The 20,904-nt window shown below is 37.0% G+C and overlaps 1 protein-coding gene and 1 long non-coding RNA gene across 2 annotated transcripts in view; both read right to left on the bottom strand.

The window, feature by feature from the left end:
- Nucleotides 1–2,132: 2,132 nt before the first annotated feature.
- LOC119481291 lies at nucleotides 2,133–3,930 on the bottom strand. Its single transcript, XR_005205161.1, has 2 exons — nucleotides 3,673–3,930; nucleotides 2,133–3,642 (listed from the first exon to the last, which is right to left on the bottom strand). It is a non-coding gene; the product is annotated as an uncharacterized LOC119481291 (long non-coding RNA).
- A 1,179-nt stretch (nucleotides 3,931–5,109) lies between these two features.
- The window catches only part of LOC119481290 (astrocytic phosphoprotein PEA-15), a 54,942-nt gene continuing 39,147 nt past the window's right edge, over nucleotides 5,110–20,904 (bottom strand). Inside the window, exons 2-4 of the mRNA XM_037758068.1 lie at nucleotides 13,941–14,115; nucleotides 13,708–13,863; nucleotides 5,110–11,762 (exon numbers count right to left, since the gene is read on the bottom strand). Coding sequence (XP_037613996.1) covers nucleotides 11,707–11,762; nucleotides 13,708–13,863; nucleotides 13,941–14,112 — 384 coding nt within the window. The 5' untranslated portion in view covers nucleotides 14,113–14,115 and the 3' untranslated portion in view covers nucleotides 5,110–11,706. The remainder of the gene's footprint in view (nucleotides 11,763–13,707; nucleotides 13,864–13,940; nucleotides 14,116–20,904) is intronic.

Raw genomic sequence — 20,904 nt, forward strand, 5'->3', positions numbered from 1 at the left:
CCAAAATAAAAAAAATAATGAATGAATGAATAAATAAATAAATAAATAAATGTAGCAAAAATAATTGATATTTATTAAAAATAAATGTAGCTATTAATTAATTGATAAAATGTGACATAAATTGATATTTCTGTTTCAATTTTCTTGCCTGCATTCATTTAATGTGTGTCTGAGTTCTCATATAGAGGTGCAGTATTGGCCTTGATGCCTCAGCATATTATCATAATGTAACTGCTAAGTGACTTTTGGTATTGTCGGGTAATTTTTCTTGCAGGAGTATCGTTTCATCTGAAATGCTCACAAGGACTTCCAGTAAAGGGTGTGATTTGATCTGTTGTTTTAATGGTTACTATAACGCTCTTTCAGTTTAGTTTCCTGTTATCTTAAACCGAACAATGCATCCCTTCACTAACAGTTCATTGCTTTGATGATTTCAACCTGTTTGTCAGGTTTCAACAGCGTCGGATTAAACCTCAACAACGCAACAAAATCAACAGTTGTACTGGACATGTACGGTTGCTGTGTAGCTGTCGGTTTGCAGCGCTGGAGGAAATATTCAGATCCCTTACTTAAGTATAAGTACTAATACCACACCGTATAAATACATTGCAAGTCCTGAAAATGTAATAAAAGTATCTAAGTACAATCAGGAAAATGCACTTAGTGTAAGGTATGCAAAGTAAAAAATGTGACTTACGTTATTCTATATCATTATATTATAATTATTCATGCATGAATTTGTAAAGAGAATTCACTGTTGCAGCTGGTTGAGATTATTTTTTTTTAACTATTTTATGTGAGTCTAATGATTATTTTCAAGATTAATCTGCTTATTATTATGTTTCTTTATTATGTTTGGTCTGTAAAAAATGAGAAAATTGCCCATCATAATTACCCAGAGTCTAAGGTGACACCTTCATAATGCATGTTTTGTCAGTACAATAGTTTTGTAACTGTAATTATTAAAATAATTACATTTCAGAAGCTGAAAAAATTGAATATTTGCCATTTCCTTGCATGAAAAATGACTTAAAAACCAACCTCTGAGTACTTGTACTGAATACACTTTTATTTAGCTTAAAAGGGATAGACTTTTAATTTTGGATAATATCTTCATCCTACAGGGTTTGAAAGCACTCAATATAAGTCGCTTTGGACAAAAGCATCTGCCAAATGGATTTCATAATAATATAATAAAAAAGTAATTGTAGTGGAGTAAACAGTACTAATATTTCCCTCTGAAATGTAGTGGAGTAGTATGGAGGACGGAACCTGCCAAAATAAAAAAAATCATGAATATATAAATCAATAAATCAATAAATAAATGTCATTAAATGTAGCAAAAATAATTGATATTTATTAAAAATAAATGTAGCTATTAATTAATTGATAAAATGTGACATAAATTGATATTTCTGTTTCAATTTTCTTCTTTCTTTCTTTCTTTATCTTTGTATTAATTCCTTTATTTATTTACTCTTCTTTCTTTCTATTTCATTTTCATTTAATTATATATTTATTTTAATTATTTTTCAAATCAATTAATTAATTTTTGCATATATGTTTTATTTATTTATTTTTGCATGTTTTTTGAATGTATGTATTTCTTTATGTATTTATGCATTTTTTTAATTTCTTTATTTATTTTTGCATGATTTTTCCCTTAGCATTTCACCCCTTATTTATTCCCCAACCTTATTTATTTCTGTATTTTCCAGTCTTCATTCCCCTGCTCTGTAAAGTACAAATAAAATGGAAAATTAAACAGAAGAGTAAATCAATAAGGGAATTAATACAAAGATAAATAAAGAAGCAAATTAAAACAGAAATATCAATTAATGTCACATCTTATCAATTAATTAATGGCTACATTTATTTTTAATATTATTTTTTTGCTACATTTAATGATATATTTATTTATTTTTGATTTTGGCAGGTTCTGTCCTCCATAGAGTAGAAGTAGAAAGTAGCACGAAAAGAAAATATTCAAGAAAAGTACAAGTACCTGAAATGTATCAGTACAGTACTTGAGTAACAGTCCAAATAAACTGTTTTATTTTTGTCTTCAAGATGTAATCTTTGTATTTTGTAACCTCTCAACAACCTTTGAAAGAAAGCAACTTCACACAGTATAGGTTAGCAAATATATTTTAATATATAATATTTATATTCATTTTAGCACAATGACAATGGCATAATTTCAGTTCAGTCTCATTTAAATCATGACAAAAAGCCACACCTTTATATTTGTTTGAATAATACCTCATATCATATTTTGTTGCAGTCGTTGCAAAATAAATCCTGAAGTACTTCTTGCCCCATGGGAGGAAAACCTTAGCAGAAGTTTCTAACAGCATTAAGCCCACGGCATCAAACGGGGTTATGTTATGAGCTCTATGCGGAAATGTAGAAATGGATGTAATGACGCACTTCACTGCATTGTTAAGCACAGTGTCACATCTCCCAAAAAACAGTTTCTTTGTCACTGAGACAGAACTGTATAACTTCATTGTCTCAAACGAAATTCAACTGTCAAGAGCAATAATTCTTGACTGACATGATGGAAAGAAACAACAACACACCTGTCACTTGCTACACCTTTTGAGAACGAAGCACATTACAAAATAACGAGCAGAATACGAGAGAAAACATCCCACCGACTGACTCTCAAGGCAGTGACACACAGGGCAACTCAAGAATTTAACTCAGCAACGTTACTTAAATCAACATTTTTCAAGCTTGTTCTGAATGATGCCCATCTCCAATAATGGGGGGAAAAAAACTGTCAAAAGTGAAGTTAAAAATTAAGTTTCAATTCAAAATCTGCAGATGCATTTTGGGAAAATCTCTGCCACTTGGAGGTTAGTGTCTCAAAATCAAAGATGGGTCTAATTTGTATAATACTAACACATTATTAGACTTTTCAAGTCCTGTCCGACACCTCTGTAAAAACCTCCTCTAACCTTGCAACTCCTCCAATGCTGAGTCAAATTATTAGATGCCTATAAAAGTTATATCACACCACAGGAATGTTTTTTTTTCAGTTAAACCTCTCCAGTTACAAAGATCAGATCACACCTCAAAATAGCCTCTATTGTCCACTACTGCAAAAAACACACACACTTCAGAAAAATCTCTGATCGAGCCACAATGTGACCATCTGAAATAAAGATTGTTCACTACAAAAAACCTCACGAGATGCTGCTAAAAGTCAAGCACGGTTGCATGATTTCAAGTCCATCCACCCCCAGCAGTTGGCACTTTTACCTACAATGTGAAAAGCGTGTTTTTTGTGCATGAAATGTAAACTTTTATTTGTCAAAATGAAAATTAAAACAGCTCTAGAGAAATGTAAGTAGGTGTGGTTAAAAAAGCTTGTGCACAATATTCAGGAAACACTGTCCCTGTGACGGTTAAAAGGTGCAAAGGAAAACATAAAAACTATGTGACTCTGACCAGACATTCAGCATTCCTAGGATTAACGCACCTTATGATCACATCTCATCATTTCACAGCATTCTTGTGCAAGACCTGCCACATTCAAAATGATACTAACTAAGGGTGTGACGTCTCGTACACATACCAGAGATGTTTACCAAAAGTATGAACCTACATATGTCTCTCTGCTCACACCTCAAACAGCTACAACACCCGCATACTATTCTTCACTACTTACACAACTCTACCCAGCACTGATATACACTCACATAATTATACCCATACCTCCTCGCTCTGTCACTTCAACCATGAACCCCTTTAACCATTCACTGACACATTACTTTGAAAATAGCAAATAAAACTATGGAGGCCTCAAGTGTTCAATATTGAATAAACATACGGTATGCATACCATTGTGTAAAATATATATGAATGAACCAATAAATTCTGAATAATTTAAGAAAATGTTTCAAAGCCCAACTACATTATTATTATTAAATGTTATTTCATCATTCTTATTTTCATGTTAACAGTTTTATTTGATTTCATTATCCCATACATTTGTATTTCAAAATGCCCTTTCAGCCAATCACGAGATGAGATTTTGAGCCAGGCTAAAAGCTGTTAATACGTCACTTTTTTAAGTTTTAATATGCTTTACTGCGAGAAAGTAACCATTTCAATTCCCAATATTTGGTCAGTTTATCCCAAATAATACCTATTTGGAAATTTTCTGCAATGTTTCCGGAGATGTTGACGCTGGCGGGGTGCTTTGAGACCGGCCCGGCCGTCATGTCATGTCATGTTATGTCATGTTATGTCATGTTATGTCATGTTATGTCATGTTATGTCATGTTATACGTCTTGCTTGAGTATACTTCAGTGTGAACAATCTGCTAGTAAAAAATCATACTTAATCGTTCATTTAGTACGCAGTATGCAGTACATACTGATTGAGTATGTAGTATGCAATACATTCGTAAGCTATGCAATTTTGACTTCTAGCTAGTTAGCTGGCTAGATAGGTAGCATGTACAGACTTCTTAAGCTGAATAAAAGGTTAGTTTCAGTGTCTATGTACTCCGTTCATTTGCAGTTGGTCAGAATCAGAATTACTTTGACGCTAAGTGGCTAAATTTGGTAGCAGTTGTTCAGCATATTTGCTTAAAGGTCTTACTGATAACATTTTTATGTGGACAAATATTTTCCAAAAAAGTAATACATCCACAGAGCTTTTAGAAAAGTGTTGAATAAAAGTATGGCGTATTTTTTTTTTAATGCAAATTAATCATTTTTAAAATTTTGGCGGGTCCAAAATAAATGTTTTTTTTTTTTATCTCTGTGGATGATATCGGATATTTGGTTCCTTCTTCTAACAAGGCTTGTGAGCCAATAGTATCTCTGGGTCGTCAGCTAGTGTGGAAAAAAACGGATAAATGGCTGAGATTGGCGGTAAGTGTCTGGCAATGACTTGTTGTGAAGTAATGGCAATGGAACGGGGGAGGGAGAATATGATATTTAGTGGCTACTAAATACTACCTACTACCACTTTAACAACAATTGCTAAATTGATAATTTTACACAATCTATTCATGTGACTATGTACTTTTACAATTACTTATTTTTCCATTTAATATTGAACATTTTGGGACTTGAGGGTTATCAATTATCTGTTTTTTTTATGGTCAGTGGGTTGTCTTTTTTTTTTTTTAAGAGAATAGAATGAGAAAATATTCTTCATGAAAACACTGCTAACGATCGAAGACACTCTACAAATCAGGGTTCAACATTTCTTGAACTTTCTATACACACCTAGTCCAACCTTTTAAGATGCTATAGCCTATACTCTTTAACTTTCCTGCTCTTGGTGCAATGTGCAAGTGACAACATGTCTCGTACGAACGAAATGGCCGATTATGACTTTGTGACTGCTTTTATCTTTTGTCATGATTTGGAAACTCTCTGAATAAAATCATTTTACGAGCAGTGACCACGACACATCTGATCAAATACGACACAGTAAAACATAATATGTTACATATCAGTAAATACAATGAAATGAATATCACTTTTTTTTTTCCTTTTTTCTTTTGTAAAATCGTCACCTTAAGCTGAAACAGCAAAACGGGAATGAAGAAGAACATGAATTATAAAAGTGTTGATGCATGGTCCGCTTAACATTAGATAAGCAACACGTTTTCCTCCCCTTGATTTGTTTCCAGTTAGTAAAACAAAATCGGGACACGTAAAAACAACAATATATAGGCATTAAATAAATTAATCAAGTTCAAAACAAAACACAGTGATATATATTCAAAATACATATTTACAACCGAATAAAATGAAAAAAAACAAAAAACACAGTCTTATCCTTAAGGGAAAATGATACTCTTGTTTGAATGAATTTTAATTGACGGTTAGCATTACATGCTGAATACCTTCACACAATATCTGCCTCTTCATTTCCTACTTCATCTATACTCATGTATTGGTTATAATCAGGTATTCACCCTAAATACATATATATATATATTTTAGTAGGATTATACTTTTGCAGCATTTACTAAGTTGATATGTACTTGGTACATGGAAATCCAAATTTGACATCATTTGCGACTGATATGTTGATATATTATGTGCCGATTGGCTACCGAGGAAAACGCTAAGCAATGCCAAACATATAATCCACCTGGTGATGAAGTCAGAGGGGCTGTGCCACGGTTACCATGGTGACACTGATGGGGGGGTTGACTTTAGCGGAGTAGGAAACAGGAAGTGGATGTGAAAAAACATAAAAAGAAATTGGGGAAAGGTGCAGCACAGCCACATTTCGATGCTGACAGATAATTGAACACTCCAGTGAATACACTGCTAACCAGGAGCATCAAGAGCATCACATAGTTGGATCTTTTTTGAGGTTTACAGATATTGCATGGACAAACTAGCCTACGGACAAACTACCACACAATTGTTAACATGAGTCCATTGTACTGAAATTCTGAGAGAGAGAAAAAAAAAATAAAAGTCACTTGGTCACATACATCTAAATTCACAAGTTGCTATTAAAAAAGCACTTAAAAAAAAAAAAAAAAAAATGGAATGGCCCAAATCCTCCCTTGCTGAAATTTTGTACAATAATGGAAACACATGCTAAGATCTGGAAAGAAAACACCTGCCTTTTGGTTTGTAAAGTCACCAAAGCTCTTCACTGTGGAAAACATTTATGGCCAATAATCACATCCATTTTAACGCTGGGAAAGACCATTACCCACAGGTCATAGCAGTAAGTTCAACTGCCTCCCTTTGCCTGACAATATGCACTCATGTTCAGCTCTGTAATAAATGCAGTGGTCCCACTTTGTGTTCACTAGGCTCAAGCTACAGGAGGGCAGCTACCGCTTCACTTGGGGTCAGGCCTAGCGAGGGCTAGTCTGGACGCTGAAGGGAAAAAAATCCACCCAGAAATACTTCTGACACTGATATATTATTATCATCAGTGCATATACCTGGATATATTTTGTGATGAAGTGTTGCATTCTACAGTTTTTTGGTTAGACTTTTGTAAACACCTACGTTAGTTTCTCCCCATATTACTGTTAAAAGTTGATGCAAAAACTACAAAAACAGAGTTTAAAAGAAGCCCTTTTCTCTTTGATCTTAAGGGACAAAAACATAAGGGTTGATGTTGTGGAAGAATAAAACATAAAATGTTAAAAACTGAGATATGGCTTCACATATAAACAGGACTAAGAGTTAGAGAGCTGGTGGCACAGTGGTGCTTTGAGCTAAATGCAAACACCTGCATGCTAACATTATAATGTTTACCATGTTCACCGTCTTAGTACAGTTGGGGCCTATGGGAACTTATTACTCATTACTTTTGCAAGTGTTTGGTCAAATACCAAAGTAATGGACTAATACAAATGTTGGCCTGATGGTGGCGCTAGATGTCAGTTAGTTATTATAATTGCTCCTGAGTGGACAATGTATCTCGGTGCCAAATTCCATGGCAATCCACCCAATAGTTGTTGAGGCATTTTACACTGAACAACAAATGTCAACCTGATGGTGGTGCTAGAAGAAAAAGTCAGAGGATCACCAAAGTCATCAGAATTCATCCTCTGGCGACCATGAATGGACGTACCAAAGTTCACGGCAATCGATCCAATACTTCACCTTCATATTTGGTCTTAGTTATTATTCAGTCTTAGTTTGGCTTATAATATTTATGAGTATAGCGTAAGGCAATAGTTCAATGGCCAGCTGGGAAGATACTGATAAGGTATGGTTGTTGCCCTAGCAACCCAAGTCATCGCAGACCCTATGCTCATAGGTAAACAGTCAAAAGCAGCCAGCCTCCCTTCCTGGAAAGGACGATAGACTATACAGACGATTTATGTTTATGATTTGGTACCCAATAAGATCTTTACATGTACGGCTTGATGATGCAGTCCCATGTAGAATATCCTGAATATCCTTATTTGGGCAGGTAGTCACTTCTGTAAGGGGTGAAGATTCCCTGCAGGCATGATAATCTCCAGAATTGGGGTGGAACTGCACTGTCTCCACTTGCATTGCTCTGCTCTATTCTCCCATGGCCAAGCTTCATTCATTAAATATTCCTGCTTAAGAGAGCCGTGTGTAGGATCTAGCAGTATCTAGCAGTGAGATTGCAACCAACTGAAGCCTCTCCCGTGTGCCAAGCGGGTTAGAAGAACTACGGCGGCCGACACGAAAACATGAACGGCCCTATCTAGAGCCAGTTGTTTTAGGAGTAGCGTAGTTCATTTAGAGCAGAGCCAGTGCGTAGAGTGTGTGTGTGTACGTGGGAAGTGAGTGATGAAGCAAGAGAGAGAAAGAGCGGCGGCGACGACGGCGGCAGTGAGTGACGTTATCGGCTCCGGCCCAAGCCAACAGATCCCCCTATGTTACACACTGGTCCTTTAAGACATCATGGGAGTGTCCTGAACCTCTTGAATCACAAAGGACCAGAAAGGACCAAAGTGGTGGACCGACTGACCGACAACGCCACCCACCACTCGGTGAACGGATAAAACCTGAACTGCAAAATGGGCCCAATTGAATCCAAAGCATATATAACAGTGTTAAAGTATTTAAGGGTGGACTATTCCTTTAACAGTACAATAGAAAGCTTGATCTGGCCTAGATTAACTCAACATTTTATGCAAAGAAACCACTGTTTGTAAACTATTAAACCTCCTCACACAATTGCAGGCATTAAAGGACTATTGAATGTGTGTTACTTCAAGACTTTGCTTGCAAAAGAGTAGAATGGGAGTTCTACAGTATAGTTGGTCAGACAGGTATTTCTCCCAACCAGTTTTAAAACAATGAACATTGGGTAACAAGCATTCATTTTCTTTCCACAGTGCCACCCAGCACATCCGTCATGCAGATTCAACACAAGAAAATCAGGATCTTTGTCAAACACCCTGACGTGTCACAATAAAAGACTTCAGTTCTTTAGATTAAGTTATTTGTTGGGAGGATATGTTACAGTGCAGAGTTTTCCTACAGACGTAAATGCATAGGATACAATTCAGTCCAACACTACGATATACAGAGAGCAATACAAAAAAAAAAAAAAAAAAAAACGATCACGGAAACTGTGATCGAAATAAAAGTCTTGGTCGTTGGCACTGGGGTTGGAGTGGAGCGCGGTGGCGAGGGAAAGGAAGTAGGAAGGTAGCGGGACTGGGAATAATGACTAGTCATACACTGATAGATTTTTATGTTGGTTCATTTGTTTTTTATCCTACAGCTTTGATAACAACAAAACCGGAGGGGCAGAAATAGACCCACAGACATTCTGTACACACTGAAGTCCTTAGCAAATTTCAGAATAAAAGCACTCTTTAAAAGCGAGAGCCGTTTTTGATTACGTGCGTCCGCCTCCGCTTCGCACGCACAATCTCTCACAGTATAGGGAAACATTTCGGGGTAAACACAAAGTCAGCTAAGGCTTCGACGCGCGGGGGAGGAAAGAGACACAGTGTTCAAAAGAGCAGTTATTATAGTTTAGTTTCAACAGTCTTGCTAGCTATTATGTTGGTGCATGGCGGGAATGGCATAGTCAGCGGGTTATGAGCCGTTGTGTTCATTAGAGATCCTTGTCACAATCTACTTTATGTACAGTTTATTAAAGGACATGTTTTATGATCACATGCCGTGTTTGCTTTCGGACATTTTCTCCTTTTTCTGTCACCTTAGTTTGTCCTCTTTCATTCAGTGAAAAACCACAAGCTGGTCAGTTATTTTCAGTGCGACAAATGAAATGGCGACAAGACGGGTGAAATAAAGTTTAGTGTTTTGTCTCATTACGTGTCACGAAACAATATCCAATATGATTTCTCAAAATATACTTTTGTATCCTCTAATGTACATGTACTTTTTAGTGCTCGGTAAGTGTTTTTTCATATCAATAGTTTCAGATTAGATATAATTAAGTGTCAAAACCAGACACGGTGAAACGGTGAAAGTGCCCTCTATGGAACACACACTGCAGGTCAATATATTATTTCTGCTATGTTTTCTTCTAATATATTATTTGTATATTTACAGCTCTAGCCAGCTCATACGACAGACTTTCATGCTAACTGGTCCCCTTGATGAAAAGAGAACCTATGGACCGGGAACATCCATAGTACAGAAATAATTGCTATAACTTTCCCATCTAAATATTTTCTCTAAATAACTCTTGCTATGATTAGAAGCTAAAGGCAAATATTGGCTTTTCCTATGAAAATCAACTTTAAATATCTTTTCTAAAATATTACTTTTTTTTTTTTTTTGCTCTTGAAACATGATATAATTATCTGCGTAAGAGTAAAGGGAATGCGTACAGAACCTCCAGCTGAGGAACAGTGATCGTCCTGTCCTTTAAGTTGGACTTAAAGTTTAGTTTCAAATGCAGCGACCTCGTGGCAATGTGGCCAAAAGAGTCAAGAAGATGGTAACTAAATATTTTTAATGAACTATATGGATTTTAAAGGAATAGTTCGACATTTTGTGGAATTCTTTCATTCTTTTAATTTTTTTGCCGAGAGTTAGATGAGAATCTTTCCCAAAAATGTTGAACTATCCCTTTAACATTACAAACACACCTGAACTATTAATGCAGCTACACACAAAACCAAGAACTTTCATAGAAACGAACCAAAGTCTACGACCGTGTATTAGGGCCATTGCAGGTAAAAAAAAAAAAAAAAAAAAAAATACTCTTATTCTGAAAAACTTTGATATTATCTGAGATTAAAGTCGTAAATTTACGAGAAATTTCGTAATTTATTTATTTTTTTTACCTACAATGGTCCTAATATGTCATCACAGTCATATATGTGAGATTTAGATTAATTTTTCCATTTCTTTTTAAGTATTTACTTACTTAGCTGCAGTTTTATTTTGAAATTCTTTTTTTTTGACAATGTAAACCAAGTATTTACATGTTTTAGTTTCGTCTTATCTCCAAGGAGTTTTCAGTCCGTCAGTCATGACATTTTGGCTATCTTGCATATTCAAATTGAATATCAATTGAACAATTAAGCACTATAGCTGAATTTATGTTAGTCACAGTTATGTGTCACTGTAAATACAACGCGTACACAGCTTTCTATGGTTACCTATCAGCTTTCTGACACTTTCAGAATTTCTGAAAAAATAAAACTTTGCCATTTCACTTTTGTTGGTAAGTTTTTGAAGGCAGGGTTTTGTAGTTTCAAATGCTTCATGGGAGGATGTTTTAACTCTAACAACCTTCGCTGACATGCACACACACACACACACACAGACGGTTGCATATCAGCACAGCATCACAGATTGAACAGTGTTTACAGATTACACTCATTCTGAACTGACCCGCTCAGTGTTCGAATCGAGGGTAGACTTTGGCTCTCTCTCTCTCTCTCACTCTCTCTCCTCACACACACATACACTGTCGGTCCGTCCCAGATTTCTTCTTCTTCTAGTGTCTCTTTTTTACGCAGCTTCCAGTCTCCCCCTCTCAGCTTGGGAAGAGGCTGCTTCGCTACGATCTGATTGGTCGCTTGGTCGGTGGCTGCCTGCGTGGTTCTGTGTCACGGCATGTGTTAGTGCAAGGAGGGTGCGTGGCTGGATGTGTGTGTGTGCGAGGGGGGCGAGGTGGGGGAGTGACGGGGTTGGTCAGAAACGGTCGGTCGGTTGATTGGAGTGCCGTGAGAGGAGAAATCAAGGTGCAAAGATCGGGGTGGCGGGTCGCCACCTCACACTTTTTTAGGGGGGGGGGGCCAACTTGATGATCTCATCTTCAGAGGGCTGGCGGATGATGTCTTTGAAGGGGATGGGAAAAGAGGGCAGAGAGAGAGAGAGAGAGAGAAATCATAAGAAACCTATTCTTTTTATTAACAAATACATTTGTAGAGAAAACAAGTAAAGGAGAACACATCACACCTGTTTTTTCTTATATGGACCAAAGCTGTGGAATAGTCTGTCCATAAATATCCAGCATGCATCTTAAAGTTACAATCCTTAAAGAGGACCTATCAAGCTTTTCCCTTCCCTATAGTGTGTTATATATATAGGGCTGTGTATTGGCAAGAATCTGGCGATACGATACGTGATCATGATACAGGGGTTACGATCCAATGCACTGCGATATGTTGCGATACTGTAAGCAAGGCGATATATTGCAATATATTGATTTTTTAAATTGAATTTTAGAAGTTAGAATCGCCCTGGTTCCCTCAACAAAAAGCCAATTGGATTTTTTATTATTGGGGTTTTGCAGAAAATCAGCTCTGTGGCAATGTGCTTATGATACTTAAAAGATTTGTTCCTTAAAATAAACTTTTTTAAGTCACATAAAGGCTTCAAAAGTCACGAGTGGGGTATTTATCGATGTATTTTATGTTATAGAACAAAACCTTAAAATCTCCTCAGGAATCTGACTAAAAAGCCATTCAAAAACCCATTGACTTCCAGATGACGGAACCAGAGGTGTTAAAATGCTAACTCATTTCCAGGTTTTAGGACTCATTCCTGCATCACTCTATATCAGTCTCACTGTTCACACTTCAGTCTCTTAACACAGTATCACAGCTGTACTAAGCAGCATTTCTTACAGCTGCTGCTTCACATTAAAACTGTCGAAAAACGGGGTGGCGTTTATTGTGAAGCAGCCAGAGGAAAACACAGTGTACTCATGCAATTATGCACTTATGTATTTATCACTGATCAAAAATGCATCTACAAAACAAAACAACGGTCAATTTCCCCATTTTTTTAACCAGCGGATCAGATTTAGGGAGTAACGGAACAAAAGGGAGCAGCCACAGTGGGCTGAAAAATGAAGAGTTGCAGGCGACAGGCCTTGCTCATTTTATTGAATCATACGAAAATAGTTATTATTTTCGACTCTGATTGATTATATTTTTATTTCTTTATTTGTTTGAAGGCTTTTTAATGCAATGTAGATTTTGTTTAGGCACTTTGAGTTGCATTTCATGGATGCTAGTTGCTTTATACAAAGTACATTTTACTATTATTCTAAATATTTCAAAGGAAATACATTAATTCTAGACAAAAGATTAAAACATTGGAGCTCTGAGAATATCATTTACAGGATATGAAACACACTCACTTTGCAATAAAAAAAAAATTACTTGTATTTTAAGTTTTATTTATAGAGCACCTTTCAAGCAAGATGCACAAAGTGCTCTCCAGAGTGGAGAAGATCAAACACAATGACAGAACGCAAGCAGCAGAAGGAGATAAATAAAGCAACAAATATTGATATGACATAGTAAAAAAAATAATATTAAAAAGTAGTAATAAAAACACAACTGTGTAGAAATAGACAAAATCACAGTACAAGATGAAAAAAAGTTCTTTTAGTGCAACGTCATGAAAATGATAAACACATTTAATCATTTTTAATAGCTGAGGAATTTTTTTTTATGTGGCCAGTGCACCTGTGTTTTTATGTTGTATTAACTCAGCCTTGCTGGAGGCTAAATTTCCCCTGTGAACTGAACTGAGCTACAAAAAAGCTGTAGAAATGAAATACATCTAATAACGGCAGCAAACAGCCGGCTGAGAGGAGAACATTTTATTGCAACATGATCCATGATCCTCCTCTTAAAGGCCTTATTGGTTATTTCAATCTTTATTTCACACATGAGATCATGTCAAGAAGATATAATGTTAATGTAATGGCGTATATCTATATATATATATCTTAGGAAACCACTGCATTGTGTTCTGTGAGTGCGTTACCTTTGTATTTCTTGGCTGATGGGATGCGTGTGAGCTTGGTGTCGATCTCGTCATCCTCGGAGATCTTGAGCACGGTGGTGCGGTACTCGATCACCCTCGTCAGCAGGTCCGGTCGCCGCGAAATCTCGAAGATGTGCTCGATGTATGACAGATTATCTGCATGAGATGTGTTGTTATTAGTTTATATCGGAGTAAAAATCTTGGAGCTCAATCTGTGTCTCTGCGTTTCTCACCTTGGGCCAGCTTGTCGTTCTTCTCCAGGTAGCTGAACCACTCCTTGGAGGAGGTGATGTTGTTGCTCTGGTCCTCGGGGATGTCCTCCTTGCAGGCCGACTTGAGCTGCTCCAAGTCCTCGTTGGTGATGTTTTCAGACAGGTCGCTGAGCAGAGAGCTGTACTCCGCCATGGTCTGCTTAGAGACAGAGAGAGGGAGGGGGAAACAGTTAGAGATGCTGAATAAAATGATGCCAAATGTAAACAGGAACTAAAGGGGAGAAAGAAAAAAAGCCACTGAAAATAACCTAATGTTGTTAAACTTCTCAATGTGCCAACAGCCCACCTACTTCCCAGACTCCAGAGTGGAAAACTTAGCTAATGGCAAAAGCATACTGTCAGAGTGGGATGGAAAAGCACGGAGACACTGAGAACAGAGCATATCAAACCGGTCAATCGTCTCTCTTTGTATCTGAAAGAGGAGACTGACTGAAAAGACAGGATGTGACAAAACGGGACGAAACACTGTCTTGCACCTTAATTACAGACGTCCCGAAGGGGGATCTATGCACTCAGTGAAGGACTATAGTCAGCATTCGGCTTTTGTTTTCCATCACAAGGTTGTCCATTTATGTTGACGTTTATTATACTTGAACTGATCATCAATTAAATTGTTCTTTATTGTCGAAAAACTCCAATCCAACTAAATTTAAAGGTCCCATATTGTAAAAAGTGCGATTTTCATGTCTTTTTCTATTATAAAGCAGGTTTAAGTGCTGTATAAATACTGTGAAAGTATCGAAATGCTCAATCTCAGTCAAGATTTCTACAATTTTGTGATGTCAGAAATTTACAATATATAGATTTCAAAGTTTTAAATGTGTCTCAGTTTAGATCCGGCAAAGGATATAAAAGCAAAGAGACAAAACTCTGGTGTTTTTTTGACAACAGTCGCTGCCCCAATTTTGGACTGAAAACACTTATTATATTTATAATATTATTGTTCAACACAGGGCATTTTTGGTAGAATATGACAATAAAATAGAAATAATCTTGTTTTACTTTTGTACGGCACTTTTAAGGCGGACGTTTTACTGGCGTCCGATCAGTCTCTTTCAGTCCAAAATGGAGGAAGAGTAGCTTTGCTGCCGGGCGCTGACGTTGCAATGGAACAAACAATTGACTCTCACTTCTTTGCAATATACTGTACGTTCTTTGGTTCCAGTTGCAGTGTATGTGAATGACATCAGCTGACAGGAAGTAAACATGGATCCAAGCTGTTGCCTAGCAACACAGTTCCATTGCAATTCTGTTGAAATGTGTTAAAACGGAGCATTTCAGTTAGAGGGTAAATACAGGCATATTCAGGCAGACAGTATGAGGAAAATTACGTATTCTTTTAAATCGATTACCGTAATCGATTTATCGGTTTGAATAATTTTTTTTAAGAATTTTTTTTCTAAATTCTCTGATTCAAGCTTCTTAAATGTGAATATTTTCTGGTTTCTTTACTCCTCCATGACAGTAAACTGAATATCTTTGAGTTGTGGACAAAACGAGACATTTGAGGACGTCATCTTGGGCTTTGGGAAACACTGATCAACATTTTTTCACCAACAACTAATCGATTAATCCAGCAAATAATCGACAGATTCATCAACAGTGAAAATAATCGTTAGTTGTTGATAATAAGAAAAAATATAGAAAACATCAGCTTTCCTTATCTTTTAAACTCTGTACTCTCCACATATATTATAGTACAGTAAAAATGGACCAACAATATCGTGTGTGAAGAGAAGGAGAATAAAAACATGAGTTATTAGTTGCTTTTCATCAAATCAACTCCAGCTTTAATGAACATTTCTGTGGTTCTCTGTCTCCCTCTAGTGGACTTCTTGAAGAAGAGCATTTCTGTGCTACTGAACCACAGAAGCAGGTGGTTGTCAAATTTGTCTTATTTACTTGGATTATTTTCATTATTGATTAATTTGCAGCTTATTTTCTTATATTAATCGATTAATTGTTTGGTTTATAAAATGTCAGAAAATAGTTTCTCAAAGTCCAAGGTGATGTCTTTAAATGTCTTGTTTTGTGCCAAAGATATTCAGTTTAATATGATATAAAACAGAGAAACAAGCAGCAAATCTACATGTTTGAGAGGCTGAAAACAGCATTTTCTGCCATTTTTGCATGAAAAATGACTGAAACGATTGATAGATTATCAAAATAGTTGGCGATTAGTTGACTAATTGTTGCAGCTCTAGTTGTCTTACATAAAATCAAGCAGGGAGGTACACCGATTTTAAATTGTGGGGAAAAAGAGAATATATTGGATCGGTATATCTGCAGATACTCTGAGTTGAGGTGTTGGGATCTGTAAAAACAAAGTCAGTTCTCTACTTATAAGCATCCTTCTTGGACAGAAATAGATCACAGGCAGCTCTGTATGCACACAAGATATTCAAATACGTGGCTTGTTTTCAGATTTAGAGCTGAAATAGGAACAGTGGTTTGAGGATTCAGTACACAGGCATGCAGTGGTTACGGATCAGGCTAGCGTCAAGAAATGAGTGTTGTCGAGATCGCGGGGTTTAAGTTGCCCTCACAAAGATAGGGTATTAATCTGTGTGTGTGTGTGGGGGAGTGTGTGTGTTGGCATGCGAGTTGTTCAGAAACAGGCAGCCAGCGAGAGAAAGACAAGAAACCACAGTGAAAGAGAGACAGAAAAACAGACGTGAGAGAGAGTGATTCAGGCGTGTTGTGAGGCCTTCTGCTCCGTTCAGCTGTGTCAGTTTTGTAGAAGAAAAACAGATGAAGATGAAAAAAAACGCAGGCTTCAGCTCATATATCTCGCTTATTAACATATTTAGGTCAAGCTATTCATATGCAACTTCATAATCCGGATGATCGCAAATATCTGTACATAGATTATTACTACAGATAGTATGGTGAGTTGCAAAACGTGAAGTGTTACAAGGGAAGAAAAGAATTTGTGCAAAAGGTATATAAAATGCAAAATCGATGTTAGACCAAAATTAATTGGCAACAGTCAGGATCATTTATTAATCGTCAATTTTTTATGCAAATACGTCAAAATCTACTGGTTCGACATTCCTTCTGGTGAAGTGATTTAGAGCTGTATTTAATTCATCTTTGTATGTAAACTTAGTTCAAATCGATACAGTATCACGAAACACAATATCCCGATATTCGATATTTCCGATATTTTCTTACACCCCTGTCGCCCAGCCCTAGTTGCAGCCCAAATATCGCCACGAAATCAGACGCTACGGCCCAAAACTACAAAATAAATCGATAAAGCTGAGCACATGTTTTAATAATCCAGCTAATAACGGCTCATGTCTCCCTTCACCGTCGAGTAAAATGACGAAGTTAATGTCAAAAGTTGTGTAGAAAAAGGCGCAGACAAGGAACAGTGAATCAAAAACCAACTGGAAGGTGCTGCTTTTTCAACTCTCACATCCAATCAAATGACCGCCTCAGGATTTCCACAGGCCTATGATCTCCCATCCTGGAGAGATTTCCCCCAGCCCTTTAGTGAGTTTAACGAGGCGGCGGTTTTAGCTATGTGGAAATGATTAAGGTCACCTAAAAACAGCTGCATCGGAGCTGAATGGGATCCAGTGTCTTGCTCAGGGACACTTTGGCAACTTTGGGAAGCGATCGCCTCCCTTTCTACCCATCTAACATAAGCTTCCCACGACATAAACGTGCATCTCTTTTCTGTGTCACACACACACACCCTCCCCCCCCGTCCCTGGCATCCATGCAGCTGGATGAATGCAGTGCATCATGGGCACTGGCACGAAGCTCTGTCTGCCTCTGATCCCCTCAGTCTCATCACAGATAAACACGGCGTACAGAAAGCCCCAGAAGAGGCTCTGCCGTGATGAGTGGTGTGACCTATATAACGGCGCTGCTGTTACCTGCAGCCGCCACCAGAGGGCGCGCATTCGCCGTGGAACATTATAGCGCCGGCTTAAGTTGATGCTTTCTAGCTGAGCTGAAAAGACAACAGGGATGTATCTAATATGACTAAATTTGATCGAAACAAAAAATGTGCATTTCCAGCTACATACTGGCGACTACATGAAGAGGTCTACACGTCGTCTTTAAGTCTTTAAATCAGCATGTGATGTGTGTAGAGGCTGATTTAAGGTCGTGATTTGTTTGCCTGTTGTCTCTAATGGCCAATTGGTGGCATTTGGTTTGTCGGATCCAAGATCTCAGCCTCAGGGCGAGAGCACAATGATGACAGGGCGCTTTTAGTGTGGCAAGAGAGAAAGTGTGTGTGTGAGTGTGTGTGTGTGTGTGAGTGTGTGTGTGTGCGCGTGTGTTATTTTCAGTCTTAAATGTCACATTCATCTCCTCTCTAACCAGAGCAACTTGCTCAATCAACACAAAGCGCTGCGTGGGAGAGAGCAGGGATATGCACCTTAAACTCTGAGTGAATACAACAAGGGTCTGTGCATGAATGTGTGTGTGTGTGTGTGTGTGTGTGTGTCTGTGTGTGTGTGTGTTGGTGCCTGTGCCTCCTCTCTCAACCCAGGTCGCCCTGCCTGCTCTCTGTTTTGCACCACAATGGACCGGCGCTGCTTTTGTGTACTTTTAGAGGAGAACGGGGGAACAAAAAACAACAATGGATAGAGTGGCTACATTTAGCGTTTCTCTCTCTCCCACCACCTCCCTCACATCGCTCCCTCTCACTGCCGCCCTTTAACTCTTTCTCCACCGCCAAATAAAGATGTTTCTAGTAAAATAGTCAGTACCGGCCTTCCATCGAAATTCAAACAATTAAATGCTACATATGTTATTATTATTTTTTAAATGAATTAAGTACTTTTATTAACCATGTTTTCATTTTATATTTGTGATTACTTTGCAGTTTTACTTTTTGTTTTATTTTATTGTTGTCTTTGATCATGCAACTGTGGAGACTATTTTCTGCCACTTGTACAATATCTCATTAAAAAAATGTAAAAAAGTGGATTTTCCTTTACAATAATTACAAGAGACCTTGTCATAATTATGAATAGAGCAGAAACAATGAATAGATTAATTGATAGGTAAATCAACAGAAAAATAATTTTTCATAATTTTTCATAATCGATCCCTCAAAAAAATTGTATTAAACCCCCCCTAAAAAAATAAAAAAATAAATAATTGGTTCTAGCATCTCAATGTGAAGTTTTGCATATTTTCTCCTTTTTATATATATAGTATATGTAAAAACTGAATTTCTTGGGGTTGGATTGTTGGTTGGACAAAAGCATTTTGAAGATGTCACCTCGGGCTCTGGGAAATTGTGATATTTGTACCTATTTTCTGACAGTTAACTAAAAGATGAATCGATTAATCTTGTAGTCCTAATTATGACGTCTAAGGATGTCATAAGAACGGATATTTCGGTACTAAGTCGATGCCAAAATTCTGAAAACGTGACAGTTCTTGTTGTTCTACAGTACCAGGTACAAGGAATCAGGGATCGAGACTAACATTGTCCAGTCATCCTGGGATGATAGGAAATTTCCCTGATACTTTGTTAACAAAAAATCTGTGTTAAAATCGACAAGAGGAGAGCTAGTAATGTTAGTTGTTAGCTGCAGCCGGTGGGCAGCACAGTCCTGCTTGGCTAAATAACGGAGATAACGGCTAACGTATTGAGGTTACATTATGATGCATTCAAGCTCTATTCAGTAAAAATGAGTGGGCGAAGGTAAATCAAATATCATTATCATGATGTGTTCAAATATAATCTTCCTAAAAATCAAAATAACATTTAGTGTTTGGCGAAAACTTGAGGCGGATCATCAGGAATTAAGAATAAATTCGCAAAAAAAAAGTATGTATATTTGTTTTTTTTTACCGTGGTATCGAATTGAGTATTGAGAATCGTGGAAATTCACTGGTATTGGTATCGACTACTAAATTTCTGGTATTGTGACATTCCTAGTAATATCATAATTCTGACATAGCGTGTCGCTAAATATGTATGTTGGAATAGGATGACACTGCAGAAAATGGGCTTACAGGTGCTCTCACTGACAGGTCTTTCTGTTACAGATGACAGTAAATAAGTAAATATTGTTCTTTATTAACATTTTTTTTTTTTTAAGACATTTTGTCATAATTATAACATATCTCACAATTTTAAGGAAAAGGAACGCAATGATTTTTTTTTTGGCAGAAATGGGCTTCCGTATACAATATAGATCTCACTCATATTTCTTTCTGTTACTGTTATAAGATAAATGTAAATAAATTATAATTGTATTATTAAATATTGCTTTGTTTTCCACTTTTTTTGTGGCAAACAAAGCAATTTTTTAAGTAAGAGAAACTTTGTCAGAATTTAATATCTCACAAAAAAAACAAAAACAGCTTCCATATGCGACACAGGTGATCTTGATGACATGTCTCTGTGTTCTGATGTTGGATTAAAGCAGAAAACTTCATTGAGTATTAAATATTTGTGTTCATGGGTCATAAATGCTTCATCTTAATGCTGCATATGACAATGAATGATTGTGTGATCAGCTATAATGACAACATGTATAAATGATCACAGATAGATGCCACAGAAAGTTAGTTTTAGTACACAGCCATTTCTGCAAAGGCAGATTACCATGCATCAGCGTTTTGTAAAAAAGTTCTGTGACGTAAGGCCCACATTTTTAAATTCCTGTGCACATTGTAGTCATGCTCAAAGCAAAAGAGTTTGTGAAATCCCCTCGAACTAAAGCTGCCCCCCCTCCCTCCCTAGTCTCTCTGGGACGAGCCTGACACTGCTTCCATACATAGAGACCCACTGTGCTTCACATTCTCATGAACACAAACATGCTTTTGTCTGCTCGGTCCTCTGTCTCTGCTGCCTGTGTGTGTGTGTGTGTGTGTGTGTGTCTTTAAATGTGAGAAAGAGAGAGAGGGAGCGAAAGAGTTGTCACTGAAATTATAATTACAAAGT

This window comes from Sebastes umbrosus, chromosome 22, assembly GCF_015220745.1.
Source record: "Sebastes umbrosus isolate fSebUmb1 chromosome 22, fSebUmb1.pri, whole genome shotgun sequence".
NCBI classification, from domain to species: Eukaryota; Metazoa; Chordata; class Actinopteri; order Perciformes; family Sebastidae; genus Sebastes; species Sebastes umbrosus.